The sequence below is a fragment of the Gallinula chloropus genome (genome assembly GCF_964237585.1).
Source record: "Gallinula chloropus genome assembly, chromosome: 12".
Classification (NCBI taxonomy): domain Eukaryota; kingdom Metazoa; phylum Chordata; class Aves; order Gruiformes; family Rallidae; genus Gallinula; species Gallinula chloropus.
Window position 1 is genome coordinate 9,861,273 of NC_140097.1, and position 22,601 is coordinate 9,883,873.

Genomic DNA, 22,601 nt, shown 5'->3' on the forward strand with positions numbered 1-22,601 from the left:
ACTGGCACTTGAGATTTAAAAATTGTGGTTGTACCAACACCGAGTAGTAAGACATGACAGGCATTTTTCCTGGAACCCTCAGAAGAGCAGCAGACAACACGCCTTCTGTAGCTGGCAGCAGTATTTTTTTTTTTCTTCATTTTTGACCAAAAGTATTCAAGCACTTTGTGTTCCCAATTCCAAACCAACATTTCCCTCTCCAGCTCAGATTTAAAAAGCTAGGAAGGGTTTTCAAATCCTTCCCCAAAAAGGCATCCCTGTTGCAAGAACCACTGTTCAAGTAATTACCTGCCAACTGTTTTCCGCTGAAACTCCTCTCTGCACACGGATTATGTATTCCTGATAAAAGGAAAAAGGTTTTAGAAACGAGAAGTAGTGAGCTGAAGAAAGTTATTAAGTACTTCTCCAAATATGACCACTACCCAATGAGGAAACACACAGAAACAGAAAACCCAGATCCCGATTTTAAGTGCCCAGGCGAAGGTCAGAGCTGGGTTTGCTCAGGCCCTTCACTAGCAGCCGTCTCTGCTTCAGGGAGCAGAAGACAGAGAGAGGTCCAAGAGCTTGCAGAGAGCCAAGAGCTTGCAGACCTGTTAAGCACTTGGATAGTTTCATTCAGTTAAGGAAAAAGATAGTAAGAGTATACTCACCATACACCTCTACCGACAACAGCTGAAGAAAGCTCCTTGTAAGGAACCCCCAAGAATTATTGCCCCCATCATAAGGGAATAAAATGCCAGTAAATACCTACAGCTGCCTGACCTCTAATTATTTCATATAAGAACAGTTAACACAAAAGCTTTGGGGTGTGCTTGAGTAACTAGAATGCATCGTTTTCTCAGGGTGATACATTCTTCATTCATAATGCATGCTTAATGTTAGTGATTTATCTACTAACTATGCAGATATATCTAAACCTCAGTGAACCATTTTTAAATTTTAAGAATTAGCAGTTCTCCCACCACAATTACATTCATAAAGCACAATTCTTTTCAGTCTTCTCATTTCAAGCTCCATGGTACCTTTTGTAGACTAATACCTGGTCAAAGCAGCAATATCATTAGTTGAGATTTATCTAATATTTCAAGAACAGATACCAAGTATTCTGTACACTTACTCATACTATTGCAAGGAAACCATGATTTTGTTTACCCCTACTTTAGTTAAGTTTGGAAACAGCTCTACAAGCAGTTCTGACACTGCAGAGATCATAAGTGAGGCAAGTCCTGTTCCTAGAAAGCCTATAATCCCCATTTTAGATATTGTTTAATCAGCAAGGAAATGATATTCATCTGGGCTAAGCATAGTAAAGAGAGTTCCTTTACTATTTGCATACACAAAGTTCTAGAAAAGCAGGAGGTTTTTAAGTCTGATTAGACAGATGATCCCAAGGGCACATAATTTGCATTGAAAAACATGAGAACGGAGGGCCAAAAAGTAAGGTGCTGCTTGAGAAAATGCAAGACTCAACACTGAAGAGGGCTGGAAAGTCCCCAGAGCCAGAAAAGGGGAACCCACGCTGCTACACTTTCCTTCCAACTGTATCAATGAGACGTTGAAGGACACAGGTCTACCTCCCCAACACCTTTTAAGCACGTTGTTCTCCCCTGCTATGCTTGGCTGGGGTGGCAGGACCCACCACCGATGCTCAAGGTACTACTGAATCCCCCAGATTTCCCCACTGAACACGCTCAGTCACACCACACACCTGCAGCTACAGAATTCACAGGCAGAACTAGAAATTCTGAAGCAAATACAAATTCAAGCCACGGCTCCCAGCACTCCCAAGCACCGTGTTCGTGCCAAGCGAGGCGTGAGTACCCACCCAGTTATTGCCTGCAGTGCAGCAGGCATCACATGATAATCCAGTTGTTATTCAGCTCAGATGAGTTCATCCAGCCAGGGACAAACTTTCACATGTATTTTATGTAAAGTGCTGAATAATTTTTCAATTCCAAGCGCCACCTCATTTTGCTGAGCTGCTCATACATCAGTAGGAGTCTTCCATAAACAGAATGGACAGATCACAGCACGATGCTCAATTTTTTTCAGATATTAAAATTAATGCTGCATTCCATACTATTATGAGTAGACAACAATGAAACAACAAATAAATGAAGGCACTTCCAGCAGCTTGAGTTTATATACCAGATTCATCCATTCTGTAACAGTAGCTCTACCTGGCACATACCTGCATACCAACTAGATAATTCAATTAATTGAGTGTTTGATCCAGAAAGTATTATAAATTCAGCTTCAAAGGTAAAAATCAACTAAGGGCGTTTATTAGTAACATCTCTTGGGGACTGCAAAGCGTCTTCTGACTTTGGAAGTTGCCTTCAGAACCACTCAGAACTAGTTCTCTTTTTTTCAAATGAAATTAAATTAAAAGCTTGTGCACTGAAAAACATAAACATACCATTGGATGCAAACAAAGTGGGGCACATTAGCTAATCCCTCCAAAGAATTCATTTTCCATTTAGCATTTACCAACAGGAAAAGTAGCATAAATCCAGAATTAGGACTGTTCCAGTCAAGAGGCAAATGCAACACTTATCAAATGGTATCACCTTGTGTGTTCAACCTTAACTGATCCTGAATTTATTTACTGAAGTTTTCTTCAATGCTGCTCAGGCAAAAATGTTATTGCATTTTTTAAAATTCACTTAAAATATCCTTTATTATCAACAGCTGTCAAGTATCGGTAGCAATGTTGAACCATCTAGCACTGAGAACAAAGACTAGCAAGCATGAAAACCAAAGTGTTTTAAAACACTTCATGTCCTAGAAGCTTAGCTGGAAATGCCAGAAATCCAAGATGCCACAAAATGACACACACAACTATTATACTGGAATTAAAGTGTCCACTTTCAGAAAGACAGCCTGACATGCTCTCTCCATATTCTCCTCTCTGACCCATTTGAAATTATAATTAAGGTATTTTCCTGCAAAACAAGAAGCCCGAATCCTTGTGAATATTAACAAAACTCCACAGAGCTGATTGCACTCCAACCAGCGTAATTATATTTGGAAACTGTGCGGCAGAAACCAATTAAAGGGACACCTGGAAACCCAGATTCCCCCCTAACACGTGGCTTTTCCTGTTTCACGACCGTTGCTGCATTTTGGGAAGTGGGAAGAGGCTACTTTACACAGCCAAAAAACTGCAGCAACTGCTTATTCAGCAAGTCTCAAAGGACCACTGGCTGTTTCGCTGAAAAAACCACGTCAGTGATGATTCACCACGTTCAGTCATTCATCTTTTCTAGGATTTTGAAAGCAGCAGAGTTATTGCTCAATCCTATGTAGCCCTTACTCTTTATCCAGCCATTAACCTTTTCTACTGCACCCCAGGAAAACGTTCTTGGGCAGGCAGGACACACAGATCCATCAGACAACCGTCAAAGGACTCTCCTGCATACAACCACTCTGATCAACACGACAGCCGTCTCTTCTGGAAAGCCCAGTGACCAACAGCTCAGGGCTCAGAGCTCCTTCTCACTGTAAGATTGCATTACAAAACCAGATTAGGGCCACAACTCTTTCTTCCATCCAGACTAGAGTGTTTTCCCACCCAGTTCTGCTTTGGCACCCTAAAGCACTAATCGAGCCCTCGCATCACAGGTTAACAACCTGAAACAAGAGAGCATCGCCCTTCAGAGGTGGCTGTTCGTCCTCTCTCCCATCAACTCTGACCCTAACAAAGAACTGGCCACCTCAGCCACCACCCTGACCTGTAATGAAAAAGCCTAAGTGGTCTTCTGAGTTCCTTTTCCCTAAAGTCGTTAACGAGATTGAAAGCCAAAGAACAGCTAGAGTAGAAAAGCCAGGATAAGGAACACAATCCCACTCCCAATATCTGCCACGGCTCCACATACCACAGCACGCTGAGTTTTGGTGAGAAGTTGATACTTCCTATTGCCTCCGCACGGCAACAAGCTTGTCGTGGGATTATAATTAGCACCACTGATATATGCTTCCCATAGGACCAAAGAAGAGCTTTCAGCTCCGCACAGAGAAAGCCTCAATGCACAAAAGCCTTTATTGCTCTGCCAAATTCTGGTTTGTTTAGGAAAGAAATCCGAATTACGACAATTTTCTCCTGAGATGGCCTGATTTGATAGTGAGACTGTGAGTGTGCCCACAGGAAATAAATGGAGTGTAAGGAAAACAGACAGGCACGCTCAGCATCATTTCTGTTGGGCTGCATCATCTAACTCGGGAACACGCAGAGGAAAAGGCTTCAGAAAGGGCTAGTAATTACCAGAGTTCACTCCTGCCAACAATTTTAGGGATCAACAGCCAGGCACAGCGAGGTCTAGGCCAGCTACGCGCACGCAGAAATTCCCATGGCCCAAAATTGTCCCTGTGACTCAGTTTACCAAACAACATCAAAGGAGCTCGAACAGCTGCTACTCAGCAAAGAAAGGGCTCAGCTTGCAGAAGAGACACAACCTCCCGCTTCTGATTCTGCCCATGGACAGCAAACTACACAGAGGCTACCAGGAAGACAGGCCATAAAGCCATTCCCCCAGACAACCTCCCCAAGCCCTCCAGACTCCCACACAAGTAAGGTTCATACATCCACTGCTCTTCCCACCAACGCTGCCAAAGCAGTTCCTGCCACAACCTTGATATTCCAGCAGCAGTTCAATATACATTTTTAAAGATGCCAAGCAAAGCATTTCACCTATGGGATCATTTCCTGGCTGCTCCGATTAGCCAAGAAAGAGGAAACTGGTGCTGGAAGGAGGAGGTCAGGAGTCGGGAAAGCTGTTTGACCTCAGTTGCCCACTGCCATTTCCTAAAATCTTCTTCCTACCACTACAGGATGCTGGACAGAGTTGGTGAAAAAGAGTATTTTCCAAACATCCACATGGATCAGTGACAACCACCTTCGCCAGTAACAGTTTCACAATCACTGCCTGGAATTAACGTTAACCTGAACTTACCCATTTACATGCAGAGCCAACATTCCCTCTCAAACTCACCAAGATTATTCCCTGGTATTCCAGCACTTGTTAAAACATCAGCATCTCAGAGCAGCTCAGATAACTTTGTTAACATTCCTAGGTGAAAGTTACAGAGCAAAACACATCCAAATGTTTAACAATTGCTGTTTATCATCCTCCCTGGTTTTTGAAACAGAAAGCAAACGGGAAAGAAAGGCTTTTGCAGAGACAAAATAGGAAAGAACAAGTGGTGGATTTAGAGATTCATATAATAAAATGTAGAGTCTGGCCAATATTGGGTAATACATTCTGTTTCCCTGAGAAAACAGTCTCTAGATTTCTGGCTCAGGATCGTCGGTCTATTTTTCACAGATTTCTGCTGTACATCTGTTTAATCCAACAGGCTTGAAAAGCCAACCGTTATAAAGATCCAGGTCACCTTCAGGTCACATCAACCACAAGTTTGAAAGGGCTTTATTTTATAAGCATTAAAGAGAGGAAAGCCTAATTAAGCATGAATACAATCCCTGCCTAAGTAGGCTGGATTGGAACAATTTCTAGTAAGATGCTCTTTTAAATGTTTATTTAGAAAATCCCCCATGTGAGAAGCAGCAACGACATCAGGAAAGCTGCTGAGACCCAGGGACCTCTTCCCTACGGGGCATAGTATTTATTTGCTGTTGCACAACCTGCCATTAGGCCTCTCTGAGCAGCAAAGGGGCTGTTTACCTGCCTTTTCAGCACCACACTTGTTTGTCTGGGGAGGTCACGCAGTTCCACACGCCCTGGATCGCTGGTGTAACAGTGAGTAAGTGTTCAGCAAGTGAAAGCTGTGCAGCAGGGCAATCGCAGGGAAAAAATAGGACACACATTTATGTGCAATGGAAAGTACTGACCAAGGAAAACTCTGGAGAGAGACAAGAGAAATCACAGCTTCTCACTACCCTGCATCGCCACGGCCTTCACCAGAAAAGCAAAATATTTCTTGTTTTTTCCAGGAAGGACTCAGTAGCCAATACAGTATTTTCATTCTGATAGCTGCCTGCTCTCTAAGGCAACGAATTTCCTAAGGTGTGATATGGCAACCAGTATTCTGCCTGCAGTCTTTGCAGGAGCTACAAATGCAATACTAATTTCATAAGTTCACCAGTGGAAACCGTAAGGTTGGGACAGATAAATTAAGTGGGTTGAAACAACTACCCTTTTTGAGCTCAAGCTGGAGGGGGAGGCAGTCATGCTTGTTTCCTAAGTCCAGCAGAGGATCTGCATTTCCAAAACCTCAAACCAGTGAACTCATATTCCCTGTCTAAAGCCATCTCTGAAAGTAACTCCACGGTATTTTTTCCAAAGCAAAGGCAACCTTGTAGGGATGGAAATCCTTATAAAGCAGACATGCAAAGTCCTTTACAAGCTTTTAAAACAAATGCTACAGTTCTAGAAACATATGGCTCCATTTTTGTACCACAGAACAATACAGCAAAAAAAAAATCTAAATGCTTTCTTGACATTTTTCTAATCTAAAAGCTACGTGTTGACATTCATCATTGCATAAGGAAGAGGAAAGACTCTGAAAGTATGTTAGGAGAGGGATTTATTTCAGCTGTTCATTTCCAAATGCCTTCAAGACAACAATGTAGCGTAGCAAAATTGGCTGTTTCACTACTTCAATTTCAACACGAAATGCATGAAAAAGGGAAAATCACTTCAGAAAAGAGCCCAGGAATGTTCAGAAGTGTCTGTATAGCTTAGAACTTGCCGGTGGTTTTACTGCTTTAATGCACTTTAAAACTTGCACGTACAGACGTGCAGTTCTTATTAAGGAATACATCTAGGTTATTGTGGAAGAAAATAGCATCTTATTTTAAGGCCTAGAAAGCAAGCTGCTTTTAAACAGCAGATACAGGGATGAAACACTGCAATACAAAGCCAGTTCAATAGCCACAACTTGTTAAAGCTTTAGTGCTGCAAATGCCCCTGCTGTCAGAGCAGGACGTTTGGCATCAGGAGGAGGTTCTTGCAAATGGATTAATATGCTGGATGTACTTCCACCTCTACTGAACCCAAGGAACACAGCAGGAACAAAACAACTTCGTTCTCTGCCAAGCAGCTGGTACAGGTACCTACCAGGAGCACTGACACATGCCTATGAGAAGGTGCCCAGCACACTCGGGGCAGTTACAGTGACTCTTATTGACAGGACTGAAACACACAGCAGGACACACTATAGGAATTCCACTGCATTTGCCCACGTGATTTTGAATCTATTCAGTGAGGTACCAGGGGAAAGCACCTGTGATAAAAATGTTTGGCTTACCAAAAGAAAAGGACTCCATAAGCACAGTGCTACAGAGTTACTGGTATGGGAGTGCTCACTTCAGCAGAACTCAGACTGCTTCTAACACACCTAACCAGGGAAACAACTTCCCTAAAAACGTAAAGGCATCGTGTTCCCCTTCAATTATCATTGGAAATACACACACTGAAGGAAAAACCTCAGCTGACAATTTCTTTGTTGCAACACAAAAGCCTGGAGATTATGTACCAGCTGAGATGTAAGCAAGAACAACTCAGCTCTTCTGACTTGAAAGAAACATAAATAGCTTGTGAGCATATCAGAAAATTTTGCAGTTGATTTCCTAACAAGCTAAAAAAACATTTACTAGGGGGTTAACATGCTCTTACTAAGCAAAAACTATCCCTTTGAGGGTTTGCACTTTAAGTACTAGCTGTGTCCCTTCTTAGGTTTCTGGAGAATTCAGGTAAGTACGTAGCGGTTTTGGGCTTTGTTTTCAGTTTTGTTTTCTCAGTTTCACCTTCATCCCCAGGAAACAGAAACTCAGCCTCTGCCAAGTACAGCCCTTGACTCAATGCTATTAAGTTTACACTTACCCAGTCTGTTGCAGTAAATCTAAATTAACAGAAGCTGCTTGGAACAATAGACAAGCAAACTATTCATTTGACACAAGCTTTGGTCTTCTGCTTAGTATTTCACCACATCCACAGAGCTTTATCTGAAATTCTTCACCTTTTCCTTAGCTGGTTATTCAGAAAACTGGATATTTTCAGCACCCATATTGGGTTTACATTTTTACTAGTTCAGGTGCCACGTTAAAGCTGCACCTAACCCGGGCCTTGGTCATCTTCACGAGTGATCTTATAAGCCATGTTCTACAGGGGAAAAAAATGCAGGTTGAAAGCAACTCTTACAACAGTGAGCAGTGTGATAAAATCTTAATACACACTGCTGACAAAAGCATAGAAAATTTATTCATGGATGCCTTTGTATTTCAGCTTCAGAACAAGCCTAGCATGTGAAGACCTAGTTCTCCAAACATTAGTTTGGATGAAGAACTGCACAGATCTACATCTTTTGAAGGTATGGCTTTGAGGTGGGATGAGGAACAAACCCAAGAAGCATTCAGTTAATGTCAACCTACTTCCTTGCACCTGTAAAATAACAAAGTAAAACACAGTCTTAATGCCCTACAGAAGTGGTTCAACCCTTATTTCTTAGGAGAGGCTCCATTTACACACCTCTTCAAACACAAGGATTTATTTTGGGCAGCTTATTTAAACCAGGAAAGTTCAAACTGGGGACAGCCCCATCCGTCGATAAACACATTATTCAGATACCAGGGACGTAAGATGGAGCGTCTGAAATGACAAAATAGTTGCCTTGCATCAAATAAGAAACCACGTCTGTGTTATAGCTTCCTGTATTTTGTTATCCCACACTGCCTCTATATAAACCATCTGTGCCACACACACTTCAAGCCATCCTTCAACTATCAACAGGGCTTCTGCAGTAAAACAAACAATTACTAATAGATGTATCCTAGAGACAGATTTTAAATCAAAAGGCACAGTGCTCCAGAATTCTGTTATTAACAAGAGATCAGAACAAATTAGTTGAGAAGGGTTGTTTTTTTTTTTTTTCCTGAACACCCATTAGTAACAGAATAGAGATGAAAGACAGTGGGGGGGAGCAACAGTTGGTATCACACTCACCCAGACACCACCCCACACACAGAGTCAGGACTGAAAAGCTACTTCCCAGTTTCCTTTCCTATCCAGAATCATACAAACCAAAGGAAAGAAAAACAATTTAAGAAGCTATTGTCATTTGCACTAGCAAAACCCAAAAGTGTAATAAGGCATGGAACTAATCTGGGCTGCTAACTGGGGGGTTCTACAAGCTATCCAACTTCTTGCAGGACTTGGCACACGCACCCCTCAGCTGCTGAAACAGGTACAAGGTATTAGGCTTGACAGAAAATAAACCTCATCAGTTTTATTTGCAACAGGGGGCTGCAGCAACTGAGAGCCATAGCCTGCTAGATTCACAAGATCTTCTGGACCATTTCTCACACATAACTTCTGTTCAGGGGAAGACAGGAGCATTAGTTACTGCAAAGTCCTCACACACAAAACCCCCACTTCTTAAGTGCGGATTACTTATAGGAAGAGCATTTAATAAGACAATCAACAGATTAGTTGTATATCCTGTGGTGAACCTACAATTATTGTCATTCAGGTTAAGAGTAGTCACCAGACGCAAGGAACCAGGAAGAGAAATCAACAACAACCCGGGAATCAGAGCTGTACAAGAGGCAGAGGGAGCATCCTCTCCCCATTCAAACCACGCTTCCCACTGGCATACCTGCTGCTGGAGCACCCCTGGTCTCTTTCCTAGCCCAGCATCCCCACTCTCAGCCAGAGAGGGAATCGCAAGTGACAGGCAGTTCTCCCTCTGATTCCCAGCACTGCCTGGTCATGCCTTCAGCAAAGCTCGTTTTCAAAGCGGAAAATAACTGCAAGCAGGAGATTATGAAATTTGGGCTATTTCTGCTTGCTCTGAAACAGCGCCTTTCTTATGGAGGCAGCACGTAGGTGTCCTGGGCATGCCAGGAGCATTAACTGCCACACACAGGTCACAGCTGGGCTCACTGTGCTGAGTGTCATCACTCCCCAGGACAGCGAAAGCCGGGTGTACCCTCAGTCCCACCTCCGCAGCTCTGCAGCCTTCCCCGGGCTGCACAGGAGGGACGCGGAGCCAAAAGCAGCTCCTTCAAAGGTAACTTCATCTCAGCTGCCAGAACGGGGCAAGCAGGACTCACCTCGGCTCCACATGCTGGAGCAGACCCCGAGAAAAAGCAGAAACGGCGAGAACTTACTCAGCCAGAAGGCACAAGGCCTCCCCCGGGGCCGGCCCGAGCCCCGGCCCCCCGAACCCCACGCACCGAGCGCGCCCCGCAAGCCGCACATGGCACATCGCCGGGAGCCGCGGCTGCCTGCGGGAGCAGAACCCGCCGGACAGACGGGAGAAGGGCCCGAACCACTCCCGCTTCGCTGCAGGGCGCCGGGCGGCGGCGGCGGCACCGCCACCACATGCCCGTCGAGGGGCTCCGCAGGCTGCCCGGGAGGTGAAACCCGCGCTCCGGGGGTCTCGGCCCCGCTCCCCCCGCCCCGCAGCGCCACACCGGCTGCCCGGCCCCTCGCAGCCCCAGCACACCCCTCCCTCCTCCCAAAACTGCCCCGGGCCCTGCCCCAGCGCCTCCCGCCACCCTTGGCCTCGCTCCTGCCGGGCTCAGCGGCAGGCCCCCGCCCGGCCCCGCTCCCCCGCGCTCCGCCAGTGCCCCAGCCCCGCGTACGCCGGACACACCGCCCCGGGCGGCCTGCCCGGCGCCCCCCGTTACCCGGCTCCCTCCCGTTACCTCGCTCCCCCCCCCCGCGCCCCGCAGCGCCGGCCGCTCCCACCGCCCCCCGCGGCCCGGCCTGCCCGCCGGCCGGCGCCGCTCACCGTGTGGGAGTGCAGGCTTTGGCTCGCCTCGATCTGCGCTGTCAGCGGCACCGTGTCGTCCAGCAGCACCTTGCCGGCCGGCGGTTTCTCCATGAAGGCCATCCCGGGGCGAGGAGCGAGGAGCCCGGCAGCGCCAACCTGCTTCCCGGGGCAGCTCCCGGCGCGGCCGCCGCTGTCAACACGGCAGCGCCGCGACGCCGCCGCCGGGCCTTAGCGCCGACCGACCGACCGACAGCCCGGCCGCCTGCCGCAGCCCGCTAGGGGGCACCGTGCCGCGGCTGCTCGGGGCAGGCCCGGCCCCGCGCGGCGGCTCCCGCCTCCCACCTCCCTCCCCCCCCCCCCCCCCGACCCCGCCGGGACGGAGCGTGCGGCGGCGGGACGCGGGGCGGGGCGGGAGCCGGGCGCTGTGTGGGGTGCGGGATGCGGCTTCCCCGCGATCAGCGCCGGGGCGGGGAGACAGACGGGGGAGCGGCAGCCTGCGTGCGGCTGCCCGGCGCGCTTCCCGAGCCTCCCCTGCCCGGTGCGAAGGGCTGCGGGAAGGGGCTCGGCCCCGTGTACCGCTGGCGCTCGCCGGGAGGGCAACCGGGCAGGGCAACCCGGCAGGGCTGGTGCGCTCGGCTGCCCTTTGCCTTCTGGGGCGGGTGTCGCAGCCAACGAGTCATTACAACATCAGAGCGCGGCCGGTACCTTCCAGCGCGCCGGGGACTCGGGGAACCGAGACGGAGCGTTCCCGAGCCCCACAGCCCGGCTTTCCCCGCCGCGGCGCACAATGCGCTTTATTTCGGTGCTGCTGGGCACTCGGGAACAGACACCCCCTGCCCGCATCCCTCCTGCCTTCGCCCCTCTGGCTTGCCGAGCTTCCAGCCTGCAGAGTTGGAGCCCGTGGGACGCCCGGAGCAGGTCCCGGTAACAGCCGCGTGTCCTCGTCCCGCAGCTCCAGGCTGCCAGGAGGGGCTGTGCATGGGCAGCTGTATCCAGGCCACGCAGCGATCCTTCCAAACTACTTCTGCAGGGACCCAGGGGTCAGAAGGAGATTTGATTTCTTTGTTAATGGGCATAAACATGAAACTTTCCACTGGAGAGGCAGGGGAACGAGGGATCAGGCAGTGACCCAGGGAGACAACTCACAGACAAGAGATGAGAAAAGCTCTCCCTGAGTACCAGTTCCACCTTGTGAACAGGTCAAACCCTGGGCTTTTGAAAACAAACTGAAATCAAACATCTTAAACACCACCCCTGCCTTCGATCCAGCCTGACCTAACACACGGGGTTTGCTGCTACCATGGCATTTAGGAACACGATGTCACACCCAGACACCGCGACTGCTTCACCAGTGGCATTCGTCACAATCTTCCCTTCAACAGCAAACGACTTCTGAGGTTATCTGCAGCCAAGAAGTTACAAATCCATTTCTGCTGCAGAGAAGACAGGGTGGTAACAGATGTTTTGTCAGCAAATTACGAGCCACCAACTGAAGACAACCTGTGCTTTTCTTCCTGACGGTCCCCATCACTCCCAGAAGTTTCTTAGCATGTGATGATCTTACGTTGGTAGTAACAGTCTAACCCAGGTGAATTACTAGTGAATTTGCCCCAATCCTACTTGCAGTGGGCAAAGGGGAATACATGTTTCCAGTCAAGTAAGGCAAGAGAAGCCACAGAACTCAAGAATGTTGCCTCAACTCATCTTACCCACAGGAGAGTAAGGAAGCAGCACATACCCACAGTGACAGTGCAGCTTTCCAAAAGCCTCCTTCCCTCTGCTTCTGGGAGGCAAGTTTTAGGGACGTTTATCATCAAAGGTAATGTTTTTGTGTGGTTATAATCAGGCTGTGTAAGGCTCTCTCAAGAACCTGCAAGTATTGTGAGAGCTTCATCTCCTGCTATGCCAGGCACAGTATTTTGTTTACATGAAGGCTGACTGCTACCTGCACACAGAGCAAAGGCAGACGTCCCGAGCTGCAACAGCACACTGCCCCAACTACAGCTACAGCTGCCATGCAGACCACCACAGACCTGGCAGCACCTGTGTCAGTACCTCCACTTCTGCTTGTTAAACACAGCATTGTCCCCTCCCTGCAGCGGGAGGAAGGAGGGAACAAGTTTTAAGTGAACTCTGCTAGCACGGGCTGCGATTCTGCCATGAAGAACAGCCTCACTACAAGCCCCACTGCTCCAGGCTTCCTGCTGTAGCAGGGCAAAGGCTGGTCTAACTGTGCCACTTCTGTCACAGTGAGCACCAAGTTCTGTCAGTTTCATCGTGGCAGCATGCAGGGAAAAATGAAAAGCTCCAAGTTTAAGGCAGCTCTATCAAGACTGAGCCTGTGTGCTGCCTTTGAAACATTTTCAAGAGGGTTTTTTTTGGTGCAAACGTACTGGATGAAGCAATGTCACGTAAAAAAAAAGAGTCAAAACCAAACATACGTTTCTGGCCTTTATAGTAAAGCCACGCAGGATCAACCCCTCTAACTGGCTGACACCATCACTTTCACTGTCCCTTCCATAACGGTCTTTCTGCTTTCTCTGACTTGACAGGACACTGAAATGTGTGCAATGGAACCCTTCAGCCGTGTAACTTCCGCAGCAGCTGTGACTTCTTCACCAGTGTACAGAGGAGCTGGAAATCGGATCTCCTGAGAAAGAAACACACAACCTTGTCCAGGCATTTTAGTACCCAGAACTGCAGAAATCAGTCCATTGATCAAAACTCCATGCACAACAGTTCTCCCAAACCTAGATTTCTTTGCAAAATCTTCATTTAAATGCAAAGGATTTGTGTCCCCTGTTAAATCAGAGAAAGTAACAACATCATCCTGCGTAAAAGCTTTCGTAAGCTCAGCTCTGTCCCCAACTTTTACATGTAAATGCTGGGGGAAGGGACGTCCAAGCAGTGAGTTGATAACTGGTAGCTTTGTCACGGTTCTTTGTCGGAAATCCCCTCCAGATATTCCATACCTGAAGGTCTGCAACATCTCCAGTTAACTCTTGCTTTGGACAAGCAATCCAAGAAGTGTATTCAGTCCAAGACTAGTTCTCTACTGTTCCCGGATAACGCAAGAAGAAATGGAGATGTCTAGTTTGGGGGGAGGAAATAAAACAGAGTAAGAAACAAAGTAAAGCATTTAAAAACAATACAAAACCAAAATACAAAAACATTCAAAGTTGAACATACTTAGATTTCCCTTTCACATAAAAGACTGAAAACTCAGAGCTATGCCCAAGCAGATTTTGTTTAGCTACTGCTTTGGAGACAAAGAATTCTTCAAACTCATTTTATTAAGAAGTAACCTCAGGAAAAAAAAAGGAGCTCTGGAAGTGCATGTTCATGTATGCATCTTTAAATGAGGTCAGCTGATAGTAACTACTAAAAAGGGAAGAAATAGGGCAGCAAAAATGGAAGATTGGAACAAAACATTCCAGAAACTAGTTTCTTGCAGGTGTATTTACGACATGACTTCTCATTGGAATGAAATCAGAAAGTTAGGAGATAGCCACTACTGTCACACTTCACAAGATTCATTTTAAATAAGAACTGCTTAAGCACAGGCCTACACACCTGCACTGAAAAGCATTTCGCTCACGAACCGTGATGTTTTTGTGTCTAGGCCATCTTCCTATGCAGAGGCAGTGTGCTCTGCTAGCCAGGCAACCCTGGAGCGAGACCTGACACTCAGGATGCCAGCCAGCCCCCACAGGCTTTACCTGGGGCCCCCACAAGCTTTACCTGCAGCACTCGAAAGGCACACCTCCTGTTCTGGTAGGCACCCAGCAGCGTTAGAGCACTCCACAGCTTGACGAGGCCGCTAAGTAAAGAGAAAAGAAAATATATTAATGAAGTTTGTTTCATTCAGTTTTCCTACAGCTGAAGCATCTTAAATACAATCACGTTATGTAAAAAGTAACGAAACCTTAAATGACTTCAACATCAATTAATTTCACCAGTGAGCTCCCGTAACAACACTGCCCTGAAGGGTTATTGCAGTGTCTGCAGTCTCTTGTCGCAACGTTTCCAAGTTCGCTTTACCAGCCCTGTTCTTGCTGCTATGTGTATTTAAGCTCCTTAAATACCTATGTGCATCTAAGCTTCTTCTTCCCTCAAATCACCTGCAGTTGTTTTTGCTGCTTAAATCCAGTAACCATTCTCCTCTTTACTACAGAAGGAGGTTTAAAGCTACACATTTCAGCAATACTTAGTTCCTGTACTGTTTTAAAGCAGGAATAACGTACTGAGGTGTGTAAATTACCAAGCCTTAGTGACTTTTCATTTAGGTGTGTAAATTACCAAGCCTTAGTGACTTTTTATTTATTTTCTGCATACTAGATATAAGTTTGGTTCAATGTTTCAAAGACTCTTAGCTTAAGAGTCCTGTTTTCTTACAGACAGGAGCTGAAGCTCGTACCTCCTGTACCTCCTGTACCTCACCTGCTAATAACTCTTAATATGGCAGACAGAGTTTTTTCCTCATATGTCAGGACATCAACAGGCAAAGCTGCTCCAACCTATGAAAAAAACACGTTAATAAGTAAGTACCATGCTATTCTTCCAGTAGTTTTAAGTGTGTGAACTCACTGCCTGCACATTGACATCATTCAAGGCATCCCAGTTCTGCTCTGGCCTTGCCAAGTGTGCCGACTACACTGTGGCTGGACACTGCACGGCCCCTGTCCTCCCACAGCTCTTCACAGAAGCCACCTGCGGTTCCACACTGCGGCTGGAGACGCAGGGGCCCAGCAGTGCCGTGCCTACCGTGTTACGGCCTCCCACATCCCCAAACCAGGCTGCTCCCCTCCCGCAGCTGCCCCTTTAAGGCCGCGCTACCTCAAGGCCCCGAGCCCGAGAAGCCGCGTCTGCTGGAGCCCTGTGGCTGCAGGAGGAGCTCAGCCGACGCCTACAAGGCCGGCTCGGCCAGAGCACGTCACGGCGCGGGCGGGAGTGCGGGTACCGGCTGAGCGGAGCGGGGAAGCGCAGCGGCTCGCCCCGCCCCGACAGGCGGCGGGAGCCAGGGGCACGGCCGGCAGCTCCCGCGCTGTTGTCTCCCGGGCCCAGCGCCGGCCCCGACCCACCTCTCCGTGCAGCTCCCTCAGCGCCGACACCACCAGCTGCTTGAACTGCGCCACGCCGGGCCGGGCCGCGCCGTCCGGCAGCTCCCTGCGGGGAAGCAGAGGGGCGGGTTGGGCGCGCGCACACGCACACTCACGCGCACACGCGCGCGCACACTCGCGCGCACACGCACGCGCGCTCGCTCTCACGCTCGCTCACAGGCGCACGCGCAGGTAGTGGTGCTCCGCGGCGCTCCGCAGCACGCGCCGCTCGAAGGTGGCGGCCGGCGGCTCCGCTCGCGCCATCCGCCCTCCAGGCCGCGCGCCGCCGCTCGCCCCCCCCACCTCAACCTCGCCCCCGAGCCAATGGCGGCGCGGAACCGCCCCTGCCTTCTACGGCGGCCCCGCGGGGTCAAATCCCAGCCGCGCCCCGCCTCCGCGGCGACCGAGCGGCGCCGACGGGAGGTACCCGGGGAAGAGCGCGTCGCCTCGGGCCGCCCCAGCCGGTACCCGCCGACTCCGGTCAGCGCGGCGCTGTGCCCGGTTAAGCCGTCAGGGAGAGCAGCTGCCGGTGCTCGGGGCGGCCCTTGACCGCGGGACCCTGCAGCCGAAGCCCGTGCCCGAAGCCCCAGCCCCGCCAGCGGGAGACCCCAGCTCAGCCGCTGCGAGCAGCCCTCGGGGCTGAGAGGGGAGCCCGGGGGAAGCGGGAGTAGCAGGTGGCGATTCCGAGGGCTGGGCTGTAGCTTTTGGCTTCGGAAAGGGAAAGATTGAAGATTCGGCAATAAACATGCAGCTGGAGAAGGACTATAGCGGGGCTGCTCCCCTGCTTCCCCTTAAACAAGGGTGCTGGTCCTGCTGCCGCTCCCGCTGCAGGGTGCCTGGCACCCTAACACCAGGGCACGGTGCTACCCGGTGTTACCCTGACACCTGTTTTGCAGTTCACACACCTGACACATTGCTGAAGCACAGAGAAGTAGGGTCAGCACTAAGTGAAGGAGGTAACACGAAGCCAGAGTGCTGCAAGAAACACCCTGCTGAGAGAACGAGCAGAAAGGGTGCAAGGATGGAATCATCTTTGCCACAACGATGAAGCATCATCCTCCACACAAAACCTTCCTTTTTTTCCCCAAGATTCTATAAAGATTTACCCAGGAATTACTATTGATCCCAGCAGGGTAACTGCAATAACTTAGTGTTAGACAACGTGACACGCTTGAGTTAGGGCCCAGCTTGCATTTGCCTTCGCCATGAAGCTGCTCTGCCTGTGCAGAGGAACCTCAGAGTCTGAGATTTTTTTTTCTATCCAGATTTGGGGTTTCCTCTCTGCCCTGGGTGCTTGGCAAGCTGTGGCCCAGAGCCCGAGCACACCGGCAGCCTGTGTGTGCGTTGGGCTCCAAAGGGCACTGAGCTGTCCTCATCTTCCTACTGCTGCTGTGACGCAGAGCCTGGAGACAGCGTATTTGTGTCAGCTGAATTTAAAGAGGCATTCATAAGAAAGCAGCAACATCTCTCAGAAAAGCCTGCCCCAAGAGGTTATTTAATCCACCCCTGCCTCAGACAGATACTGTAAGCGTTCAGCAGAGCTGCTTCACCACCATTCAGAGAAAAGGAAAAAAAATCAGTGCTGAAGATTTCACGCTCCCCCAAGCAGCCTGCTCCAGCTGTCTTCCAGGCAGATCTTTTCAATGCTTAATCAACAGCTCCCCTGCTGCTGCTTATGCCCCATATTAATAGGCCTGTCCTAATCAATATGGGATTATTCCTCCTTGTTTAAATATTCCCTGCCCCCTTCCTTACCATAGTGGGGGAAAATATCCCAGCTTTTCCTTAATTCTTCTGTACAATGTAACATGTTCTAGCTGTTGCTCATGCTGCTGCCCTCTGGCCCTTTCAAGCACCAACCCAAAACTGAAGTACCATGGTCCAGCAGAGGCCGTATCAGCAGCAGCATGATCCTTCTGAACTGCTCTCCCTGACTAATTTTAAACTGCACATCAACTACTAAGCACTGAGAAACAAAACTTCAGCAAAAGCAAGTAGTGGACATTCCAACAGGCAATTTCACATTGCAGTTTCCCTTCCTCATTGTTAGTGTAAGGTTAAATAGTAAGGCAGCTTGCCACATAAAACGTAGTAGCTGTTAGGTGTAGGCCAGCAAGAGACCTTCGGGAATACTGTGCTTCTCCTAGGAACTGAGAGTCACCACACTGCTCAAACAATGAATCAGCTCTATGATAATTTGGCAGACGTATCAGAGCAGCTGGTTTTATTGGGAGCAGTATCTACAGAAACTGGTATTAGTAAAGTTTTCTCACCAAACAGCGAAACTTGGTGGTTGGGTAAGGTACAAATCTCTTTTGGTTATTGCCAGGGGGCGAGTGCTGTTCTCTGTGAGGCTCTAACACAAATAACAGTAACTCGGGCACTCCAGTAAATCCAGCTGGCTGCTGTGAAGCCCGCTCCTGATGAAAGCACTAGGGGGGAGTCTGTCAGCTGCAGCGAGTCAATAAAGAGCACACACAGGACTGTACAGGAAGGCTGGACACATGTCAGGTTTTTATTAACCAAAAGTGAAGCTGAACCCCAGAGCGGTTTAACCTCTTCAAACCGTGGGTTTAGATGGCAGATATTGTTTTTCATGTTCAACGCTACAGCGCAAGAACCAAACTTTGCAGCTGTTCATCCTTTGAGAACCAAGTAGTAAATGTAAAATGAATTAAAAGAAGGGTCCCTCCATGAATCAATTAAAAAAAAAAAAACCAAACCCATTTAACTCAAAAGAACAGTCCAATTTTAAGAACTGTCTTATGAAATTCTCCCAGGTGAAAGACCTTTAAAAGCACTTGGAGCCTTGAGGTAGCAACTTTATGCAGAATTTAATTCCCCTCCTGCCCCCCAGAGCAGAGGAAAATTAGTAGCGCATTATTAGCTCCAGCCAGCTAAGTGGAGTTGAGTGTTCTCCTGTGAGGTTAGTGACTTTCTCTTGCATCTTGAAATAGCAGTGCAGTCCTGCAGCCCGTCAGGAGGAAATCCACAAGGAAGGCCTCTTGAAATAAAATATATGGTTTGAAAAAAGCAAAAGTAATCAGGAATAGCCATCACAACAAAAAGTATCTGGAGTTAAAACAGAAAACCCAAAGTATTTGGATTTTGGCAAGACTAGTTTACAGGTACACGTCAAGAACAAGAGTCTGCTTTCAGCCAATGGAAAAGAAAGAATGGAAGTGACATTCGAAGGGGTTTCTGGTTTTTGCCCTCTGTGCAAAATTGCACTTTGTTTTTAAAGTTTTCTTTTAAAGTTTTACGTTCTGCGCTTTAGTTTCTAAAGAGAGAGCTCTTCTGCCCTCTGTCATTCTGTTACATTATGAAACCTGCGCTGTGACATTAAACAGAAATACCGTATACCAGGATATTGGACCACAGAAAGCTCCTCTCACTGACTTCACAACAACCACAAGCAGGGAATCACAAACAAGAGACGACTTTTCCCCTCTAAAGTCTCGAAGACGCTATCTTCTTTGCCCACTTTGCTGCTGAGTTCTTTTATTAAAAACTGGATCCCTCTCTACTGCCAATTTCAGAGACTCCACGGCAAATTTACTGAACACTGAGTAACAACAAAAAACCTGGGCTCGTTCTCCACGACAGTCAGGATGAAGAGTCACAGTGAAAAGGGATGAGCTGAGATCAGTGATGCGGGCAGATCTTTACGAGCAGGTGCCTCACTTTGCTCCCTGGTCTTGTTATCACCACTCATGCTTCCAGACTTGGCTCACTGTTGGTGCTCTAACCAGGTGCCTGGCAATGCTGAGTATCTTACTACAAGCTTCTCTCACTACCTTCATGCTCCAAAATTTTACAGAACAAATGGTTAAGCCAGACCAAACTCATCAGGCACGTTGCAAATTATCGCTTTTAAATGAACAAGCCTTCTTACAGGCTTGTTCTCTTCCAGCTCAAGGGCAGGATGCTTCTCTACACCACAGAGTAACATCACACAGACCCCAGATGGAGGATGGCATTGCCCAGTATGCCTTTGCTCCAGGGAGTCTAGAGGAAGGTAGAACTTCAAAAGCTCATTCTTGCATGCATAGGATCTTTCTTTTGATTTTACATTCTTGCCCTTTCCTTTGGCTTCCAGAAGCCATCAAATCCTCCCTTCCAGGCAGAACTTCCTTAGGAACCTAACATCAGCCTGGCCTGGTTTTTTGGTTAAGCTTCAGAACAACTGAGCACGTTTGTGTACGCTGAGGTGTAGTACCCTGTCCTGCACAGAACCAAAGGCTGTAAGAACCAGAATCCACTTGTAAGGCCACCCAACCTGCCAGGCTCCTCCAGATAAAAGAGAGGATACTCAGCCTGCAAGCAACAAAGGCCAGCTGATGATTATTCCCAGCAAGTTTCTTTTTGGCTCACATGACAGTTTAGGCAGCACAAACTCATCTTGGTTTGGACACCAGTTTATGTTTGGTTCACAGGACAATCACGAGCTGGCTTCAGAAAGACTCTTGTCTTGGAGCTCAAAGTATCTTCAAGTTTTATTTGTTATCGGTGTAAGGACCTGATGAGGTGAGGGGGGGTTGTTTTGGGAGGGGTTTTTGGTTGTTTTGGTTTTGTAATTTGTGATCAAAAGAAGGGTTTTCTCTTTGGTGTTAAACCTTGGGAGCTTGAATGAAGTACCTGCTGCTGCTTTGGCTGCAATTTACAACAAAAAACCAGCCCAGTAAACCAAGGGAAAAATCACTGTTCTAAAATACATCCAGTTAGAACAGCCACTAGACATCACAACCAGGACTTTAATAATATGGAAACACCTAGTTCAGTGGTGTCCGTTACAAATCATTTGCATTATATAAAAATATGACTCCAATTACAGTAACTGGACAACAGCCATTCAAACTTAAGTTTCCATCTTACTCATATTGCAGGAACTGGGAGGAGCTCATCCATTTAGGGAAGAAAATTGTCCAGAAATCAGAGTTGCAGCTAAGCATCTCGTGCCTTAGAGAAATGTCCACTGGGATAACTAGAAGCAGGAATTCAACATTAGCATCTTTCTGATCTCGCTCACATGGCCATGAATAAAAAAAGAGCAGGTTCTGTTAAACTAGCATCCACAATTAAAATTTTATAACCCCATAAAACACCAGTAAGTTTCGCATGAGCTGCAGAAGAATGTCAATTCAAAGGGTCACTAGACTTAAAACCTACAAATTCAATGTCTGAATATAAATATTCTGTTTGTACACCATAAAAATGTCCTTCTTTATGGTCTGATTCTCATTTAGATAATACTCTGATAAAATCTCAGCAGTATGCCAATTAAAATCATTAAAGCTATAGAAATAGAACCTACCTAATAAATGCTGCAAATTTAACAGGTATTTCAGATAAACATCGTTAGCTTAGTTATCACCTAAACCAAAAAGACTCCTCAAACACACCAACTACATAGTTAGCAAAGACATTTGCTTTACAAAGTCAAACGCTGCCAACCTGAAAAGTTTAGCAAATCAACGTGGTATTTGGAAGCATCCAAGTGTCTAATGAAGTTAGAATACTGTGAAATGTTAGGACTGGGGGAAGCTCCTGTAAATAAGTACAGAAGTAATCTTCATTTAAATTATAAAACATTCACCTCCTTAAAAAGCTTTAAAACTGACCCAGTCAACAAGAGCGCCCTGGGAAATTTAGCAGTATAAAGGATCTCTGTAAGCAAGAGAAGGTCATATATTGTGATCTCACCACAATAAAACGTACTCCGTGTCAGTAACAAGGAGTAAATTTGGGGAGATGACAACTATCACACCTTCAGGCCATTTGATCTGAACCACTGCACTTTTTTGGGCAGCATAGAGTAAACCAATTTTCTTTGCTGCTCAGAAAATTCTTAAAATATAGTAGTGCTTCACCTTCTGCATTTTGTGGCTAAGCAGACTCTCCCATGTCCCCAGCTCGGTTTACTTGGTTTGAAGAGCTATAGTACCTCCCGCTTTCGGCCGGTGGAAGAAAACATCAGTGCCACCTTATTAATCGGCTCCATTGGTATTTTAACTTCAAACCCAGATGCTACAATTAAAAGCAAATTTGATACTGTGTAAGGAAAGCATCAGAGCAATGTCATAGGCCCGTGAAAGGCTCGTATTCCACAGGTTGCCTCTGCAGAACAGGCAACCTCCCACTACAGAATGTGATCTGAAAATTTATCCCAACAGTAACACCAGAAGGAAGGAGGCTTCTACACCTTGCACACTTTGGGTTTCATATCAGGCACTTGAACTGTTGGACAGATGCCATTCTGAACCAAGTAAGTGAACATAGGGTTAGAATCATCTTTAATCTAGGTCTAAGAATGAAGTATCAGCAGCAAAGTGGAGGCAGGGAGTGAGCAATCCATCTGTGCTGAGACTTGTTTATGGTTTCTAAAATGCCCAAGAAGACAGCAGCAGTAACTGTTCCGTAGTGTCCGTTTTCCTTGTGAGTTGTGTTGCTGATAGGAGGCTTTTCTGTGTCTTGAACTGAGAAGGCATTGAGGTACCCTGTGCCTAATTTCCTGGATCCAACAGGTCCATGCTAGAGCCAAACATTGCCACCAGCTGCTCCTCATAATGTGTTATATTCCTCTTCATAATGTCCATACAGGGTCCAAGCAACCTCTCAAATGCTTGCACATCCATGACTGCAAAGGAACACAAGTGAAAACAAGATTGTTTGTCAAAAAGGACATTACACACCCATCTGTTTTTTCGGCTCAGACCTCAGACATCCAGTCCAACCCATTCAGGTCTGAGACTTCCATAGAAGCCACAG

The 22,601-nt window shown here is 47.4% G+C and overlaps 3 protein-coding genes across 4 annotated transcripts in view; all 3 read right to left on the reverse strand.

The window, feature by feature from the left end:
• Nucleotides 1–13,171: 13,171 nt before the first annotated feature.
• HTD2 (hydroxyacyl-thioester dehydratase type 2) lies at nt 13,172–14,009 on the reverse strand. The gene has a single exon (XM_084269655.1). The coding sequence runs from the start codon at nt 13,721–13,723 to the stop codon at nt 13,217–13,219; it is 507 nt and encodes a 168-aa protein (XP_084125781.1). The 5' UTR covers nt 13,724–14,009; the 3' UTR covers nt 13,172–13,216.
• On the reverse strand, nt 13,247–16,117 carry RPP14 (ribonuclease P/MRP subunit p14). 2 transcript variants are annotated; one of them, XR_014617563.1, is made up of 6 exons: nt 16,012–16,117; nt 15,816–15,900; nt 15,175–15,251; nt 14,476–14,554; nt 13,707–13,824; nt 13,247–13,384 (listed from the first exon to the last, which is right to left on the reverse strand). XR_014617563.1 is itself a non-coding variant. In XM_084269656.1 (5 exons), exons 1-5 carry the CDS (start codon nt 16,095–16,097, stop codon nt 13,768–13,770), a joined length of 384 nt encoding a protein of 127 aa, XP_084125782.1. In that variant the 5' UTR covers nt 16,098–16,117; the 3' UTR covers nt 13,686–13,767. The 2 variants fall into 2 exon arrangements, 1 of the variants encoding a protein (XP_084125782.1); XM_084269656.1 differs by lacking the exon at nt 13,247–13,384 and having other exon boundaries at nt 13,686–13,824.
• A 2,218-nt stretch (nt 16,118–18,335) lies between these two features.
• Nucleotides 18,336–22,601, reverse strand: part of PRKAR2A (protein kinase cAMP-dependent type II regulatory subunit alpha) — a gene marked incomplete at its 5' end in the record, with an annotated part of 60,483 nt that continues 56,217 nt past the window's right edge. The window contains one exon of the mRNA XM_084269584.1: nt 18,336–22,470. Within this exon, the coding sequence (XP_084125710.1) occupies nt 22,337–22,470 (134 nt within the window). The 3' untranslated portion in view covers nt 18,336–22,336. The remainder of the gene's footprint in view (nt 22,471–22,601) is intronic.